This window comes from Marmota marmota, unplaced genomic scaffold (genome assembly GCF_001458135.2).
Source record: "Marmota marmota marmota unplaced genomic scaffold, marMar, whole genome shotgun sequence".
NCBI lineage: Eukaryota > Metazoa > Chordata > Mammalia > Rodentia > Sciuridae > Marmota > Marmota marmota.
Genome location: NW_025999942.1, coordinates 12451948 through 12458159, shown reverse-complemented (window position 1 = coordinate 12458159; position 6212 = coordinate 12451948). Strand labels below are relative to the sequence as shown.

The window sequence follows — 6212 nt, the reverse complement described above, 5'->3', positions numbered from 1 at the left end:
TCTAGGACAGTCACCACCTTCCCAAGTGCCACACACCTCCTCCAAGCACTCACACACCCAGGCACCTCCCATTGCACACTCCTCTAGGGCAGTCACCACCTCCCCAAGTGCCACACACCTCTTCCCCTCAGTCACACACCCAATCACCTCCCCATTGCACAGTCCTCTAGGACAGTCACCACCTCCCCAAGTGCCACACACCTCTTCCCCACAGTCACACACTCAATCACCTCCCCATTGCACACTCCTCTAGGACAGTCACCACCTCCCCAAGTGCCACACACCTCTTCCCTGCAGTCACACACTCAATCACCTCCCCATTGCACACTCCTCTAGGACAGTCACCACCTCCCCAAGTGCCACACACCTCTTCCCTGCAGTCACACACTCAATCACCTCCCCATTGCACACTCCTCTAGGACAGTCACCACCTCCCCAAGTGCCACACACCTCTTCCCTGCAGTCACACACTCAATCACCTCCCCATTGCACACTCCTCTAAGACAGTCACCACCTCCCCAAGTGCCACACACCTCTTCCCTGCAGTCACACACCCAGGCACCTCCCACTGCCCACTCCTCAAGGACAGTCACCACCTTCCCAAGTGCCACATCTCCTCCCCACAGTCACACACCCAGTCACCTCCCCATTGCCCACACTTCTAGGACAGTCACCACCTCCCCAAGTGCCACACACCTCATCCAAGCACTCACATATCCAGTCACCTCCCATTGCCCACTCCTCTAGGACAGTCACACTTCCACAAGATGGCACAACTCCTTCATGCAGTCACACACCCAGGACCTCCCACTGCCCACTCCTCTAGGACAGTCACTACCTCACCAAGATGGCAAGTCTCTTTGAAGTCCAACAATTCCCCTCTTCTCAGTTTCAGTGTAGAAGGGCAGATCCATGATCCCTCTTGCCCTCAACTCACATCTCAATGGATATTTATGGTTGAGTATTCTTGTGACAATTTTCTTTCTCATACCAAATACCTGTATTCTGTTCTATGTCGTAGCATGTGATTTTTTACATGTTTGTCTCCATCTCTCTATGAACCCTTACCCAGTCCCTATGCAGGAATGGCTCAAGAGTTTGGTGGATGAACGCATGTCCAAATATATGTCCTCTCTTGCTGGACTCTCAGGTCATATCTAGTTTAGTGTCATGCTCCACAATGCCCCATTGTAGAGCATCTGGAGAAAGCTGAAAGCTCATGGCACTGCCATGTTCTCAATGAAAGTATACCTGGTCTCTGGCTTGGTAGATTCATGCCTTGAGCCAGGGGAGGTTGGATGGCTGGGAGGCATGGGGAGGGTGGCCCACCAGCAGAGGTAACTTATGCCAGGTTAGGGCTGTGAGTCCTCATTCTTGAATCAATCTGAGGAAATGAAGAGAGGACAGTGGATGTGGAGTTTCTTTATTCTGAACGACTAGCAATGCCCCTTCCTATGGTTCAGATGTGGAAGGTGTATATGGGGTCACGTGTTCAGAGCTTGGTCTCCTTGTAGTAATGTTGATATGTGCTGGGACTTTAAGGGTTGCAGCCTAGTGGGAAGTCCTTAAGTGATTGGGGTGCTGCCCTCAGAAGGGATTAAAGTAGTTCTTATGAGATCCTAATGAGTTCCTGAAAAGTCAAGTTTTTATAAAAGTACAAGCCTGACTTCTGAATCTCTCTGGCTTTCTGTCTTGCCATATGACCTCTCCCTCTCACACATACTCCTAGTACAATATCATCTGCCATGAGGCCCTCACAAGAGACCAAATAGAAGGGACTGCTCCATTTTGGGCCTTAAGCCTCCAAACCCATAAGATAAATGAACTTTTTTTCTTTATAATGTTTCCAGTTTCTGGTATTTTGTTATAACAACATGAATTCACACATATAATAATACATATAGTCCTATAATAAAATACCTGAGTCAAGTTATAAAGAAAAAAGTTTTAATTTGGCATGCAGTTCTAGAGGTTCCCAATTGGAGATCAGGCAATCCCACTGTTTCTGACCCGTGGTGAGGCAGCACATCACACACAAGCACAAGGAGGAATAAAACCATTCACCTCATCACAAGCCAGGAAGCAAAAGAGACAGGAAGGGGCTGGGGTCCCTCAATCCCCTTCAAGGGCATATCCCTAATGACCTAAGGACCTTCCACCAGGCCCGACCTCTAAGGAGTTCTACCACCTTTCAGTAGTGCCACCCAGGGGACCAAGCCTTCATTCAACACAGGGGTCCTTAGGGGATATCCAAAATCCCACCATGGCGCTGACCAGTTTTGAAATCCAAGTGTCTATCGAGTATACGGTATAACTCAGCAGTCAAACTTGCAGTGTCCAGACTGAGTAGAGTAGCTAGAAACTGCTTTATGTCTGGGCACAAGGGCTATCTGGTTGGGTCACTTACCTGCATGCCAGAAGGACCAGCTCCTCTCTGTGGAGGAAGAAGCCCCTGTGCTCCTGAGCACAGAGGCCTCTTGTGGCAGCTCAATCTTCTTGCTGAACTGTACTTCTAAAAGGGGAATGACCTCTGGCATCTTGGCAGATATCACTCGATAGGCCACATCTGGTCTTCCAATAAACCGCTGGCGAATGCTGATCTCATAAGGCGAGTGCACCTTAATGTCATCTAGGTCTTCCCTCTCAAACCTGTGTAGGAGCAAAGAGCTGGAGTCATGGATTTCCAACCCAGAAACCAGGATGGTGAGCCTTCCTGGCTTAACATGGAACTCTGTTCTTTGGGAAATAATAGCAGGGATTTTGGCCACGACCCCCTCCTTTCCAAATGGCTCAGAACCAGCCATGGAGGTGCTTTCCCTGGGCTTTACTTCTACTGGTGTCTTCCAAAGCTTGGAGCTGAAAGGCCACCATGAAGGCGATTCCAGTTCTGTCAGCAATCTAAAAGTGAAAAGAAAACACAGAAAACTGAGTCAACCTGCTTTAAAAGAGTAATGATTTTTGTTTGTTAAAAGACTGCTTTAACCTTAGTAAAGCACATTACCATTAATGTTTCTCACAAGCACTTATGAAGCAGAAAGAGCAGAGCTGTTAGCTCCATGGTTCACGAAGGGGATGGAGGTTCAAGGCAGTAAGGATACTTGCCTAGAGATACTCAGCTAATCTGTAGTAAGGACATGGCAAATATGCACATCAGATTATGATATTTCTCTTTCCATAATATTCTGCCTTGACCTGAGGAATTTTGACTCAAAATCAATCCTGACCTCAATTTCTGAGAGCTAAGATAACTTTCAGCAGTGTGGATGCTCTGCACTGTTCAATACAGTAGGAATCATACATGGCAGATTGTCGACCTGAAGAAAGAAACAAGTTCCAGCTATACAGTGATGAATGTTTAGAGACACATGGTTAAAAACACATGGTAAAAATATGAAAACACAGGTACAGTGAAAACAAAGGATTAGAAATAGATATATCATGCTCAAAGTATGAATGTTAGTTACTAAGGGTGAAGAAGGCACTGCATGATAATAAGAGAATCTATCCAACAGAAACATTTAATATTAAATGTGTATGCATTTAGCAGAACTTTAAAATTAATTAAACAAAAAATTAAAAAAAACTGACAAGATCAAAAGGAGAAACAATCGCTGTTGTAGATGTTTTTTAAATTGGTAAAGTGTCTCTGGGTTTAATCCCCTGTACCAAATAATAATAATAATAATAATAATAATAATAATAATAATAATAATAATAATAATTCATTAACTTAATTAAATTAAAAAATAAAAGGTTTGGAAGGACATAAAAAGGATGAGAAGAGAGATGAGGAAGAGATGAGAGATGTCAACTTTAGTGAGACCCTATCTCAAAATAAAAAATAGAAAGGGCTGTGGATGTAGCTCAGTGGTATAGCACCCTTGGATTCAATCCCTAGTACCACACACACACACACACACACACACAGTACTCTGTACACAAAGAAATAAAACTAGAAAATCAATAATTAAATGATAACCTCAAAATCCTTAAATATTTGGAAATTAAACACGTGCTGAAGTAATACAGGGATCCAAAAAAGAAAAAAGGAAATTAGACCATATTAAAAGTCAATCAAAACGAAATTAGAACAAACACAAACTGGTAGGAAGCAAATACAGCAGCTGTTAGATAGAAACGACAGCTCTCAAATCTTTCTGGAAAGGCTGAAGTCAGCGATCTAAGCTTCTATTTCAAAAAGTTTCAAAGCAAAGAATAAACTAAATTCAAGTGAGTAGAAAAAAGAAATGCAGAGATCAGTGAAATTGAAAACAGAAAAAAATGAAACATTGACAAAACCAAAATTTAGTTCTTTTAATTTAAAAAATTAATAAATCACTAACAAGAAATGATCAAAGAAAAAAAAGAGAAAATGCAAATTACCAATATTGGGAATGAAAAGGGGAGAAAGATTACCATAGATCATGAAAGGCTTGTAGATATTATTCCCAACATCAATAAATTGACAACTTATATGAAATGGAAACACTTGAAAAATCAAACATTCTGAAACTAAGGCAAGAAAAAAGTTAAGAATGTATGAATTATACCTGTAATTCCAGCAACTCAGAAGGCTGAGGTAGGAGGGTTGCAAGTTCAAGGCCAGCCTGGAAACCTTAGCAAGACCCTATCTCAAAATAAAAAGTGCTAGGGGATATGGCTTAGTGGTAGAGTACTCCTGGGTTCCATTCACAATACTGCCACACAAAAAGGAATATGAATTGCTTTACAAAGAAATTGAATCTGTAATTAAGATCTTGTCATAGCAAAAAATATGATCTAGGTGGTTTAAATAAATAATTCATTAATTTAATTTAATTAAAAAAAAGGTTTGGAAGGACATAAAAAGGAAGAGAAGAGAAATGAGGAAGAGAAGAGAGATTCATGGGAGGAGAGACATCTCCCAAGAAGTGTCTGAGGAGTTCCCAAAGGGAGAACTTGACTCAGGACCAGAGGGGTTTTTGGCACAATACGGAAAAGAGTTTCAGAATGTGTCAGTCCAAGGTGTAAATGGAGGTGTCTTTAGGAAAGCAGATGCTCTTCAAGGAAGAACAGCCTCAGTCTCAAAAGAGAGATGTCTCTGGGTAAAGCAAGGAACATGCACCCGAGGAAGAGGGCAGGCTCTGCAGAGGGAGAGACACCAACCTATTGGTGCAGGTGTTCATATTTATAGGGGCTGGTGCTTGGGGCTGGACAAGAGGCAGAGGCAGGTGGAGCTGTACAAGTCTATGCCAGTGAATTTCCCTCGTTTTACAAGGGTATGGCCCAGTGCATGTCCCTTGATGTTTCCCACTGTGCTTTCTGTGTCTCAATGGCTCATGGATGTTTCCTTCAAGACTCAGTATCTCTCTATACACCCTAAATCCCTGTCTCAGTTTCACTGGTGAATTCTGTCAAACATTAAGAAAGAAATAATACCAATTGTATAAAGAACAGTGTAAGAGTAAGTGCCCTGTCCTTCATTTCATAAGGCCACATAACTCGTGCGCCAAGCCAATAAGGAGCTTGCAAGAAGATAACACAGAATGCATAGAGGTTGGAGATCTCCACAGAGGCAGAAGAGACTTCTACTTGGATCTTTCAGGCTCTTGACATATCCTGAAAAGAATTTAAGGAGAAGTCAAATTCTAGCAGAGGAAAAACTTTGTTAAAAAAGTGAAAGGGCTTGAAGATGCACATTTCTAGAGTAGAATTTGAGCCATCTCAAGAGTGAGGGGTGCCCTTTTTTAGAGGAACATTTGTGAGAAGGAGGCCTTTCTACCTACCTTTTATTTCTTCTCCATTTTACCTCATTACCAATAGGTCTTCCTTATGAAAATATCAGCAACTCACATCTGACAATGTTAGGGGAGAAACAGATGAGGATAGTAGGAACTCGAGGCTGAGAATGATTCTATAATTGGGCTCACTATGCTGACCCCTACATGCTTTCTTTGCCTGCAACCCTGCCTGGCCTAAGTGGACAGGATATATCATGTTCCTCAGCAAACTGGGGCAGGGGCAAAGGTCAGGCAGTCAGTGAAGATAATGAAGGATGGGGGTCCAGAGAGAAAGGATAATGCTTGGTTATCAAAGAAAGAACAACATGTTGCTAACAGTTAACCTTCACACCCCTGCTCTCAGTCCCCTATACAGAGAAGAAAGAGAAGACAATCATTAAAAAGCAGAGTCTATAAGAAAGCAAGTCGCACCCCCCCCCCCCGGGGGATTCC

The 6212-nt window shown here is 42.9% G+C and overlaps 1 protein-coding gene across 7 annotated transcripts in view; it reads right to left on the bottom strand.

Annotated features, from left to right (window-relative positions):
• Snap47 (synaptosome associated protein 47) overlaps window positions 1–6212 on the bottom strand; it is a 111801-nt gene that overhangs the window by 64500 nt on the left and 41089 nt on the right. For 6 of the 7 annotated variants that reach the window (XM_048801349.1, XM_015498755.2, XM_015498756.2 and 3 more), the window contains one exon: window positions 2408–2898. In XM_048801349.1, the coding sequence (XP_048657306.1) occupies window positions 2408–2898 (491 nt within the window). The remainder of the gene's footprint in view (window positions 1–2407; window positions 2899–6212) is intronic. The other variant, XM_048801350.1, reaches the window with a different exon arrangement.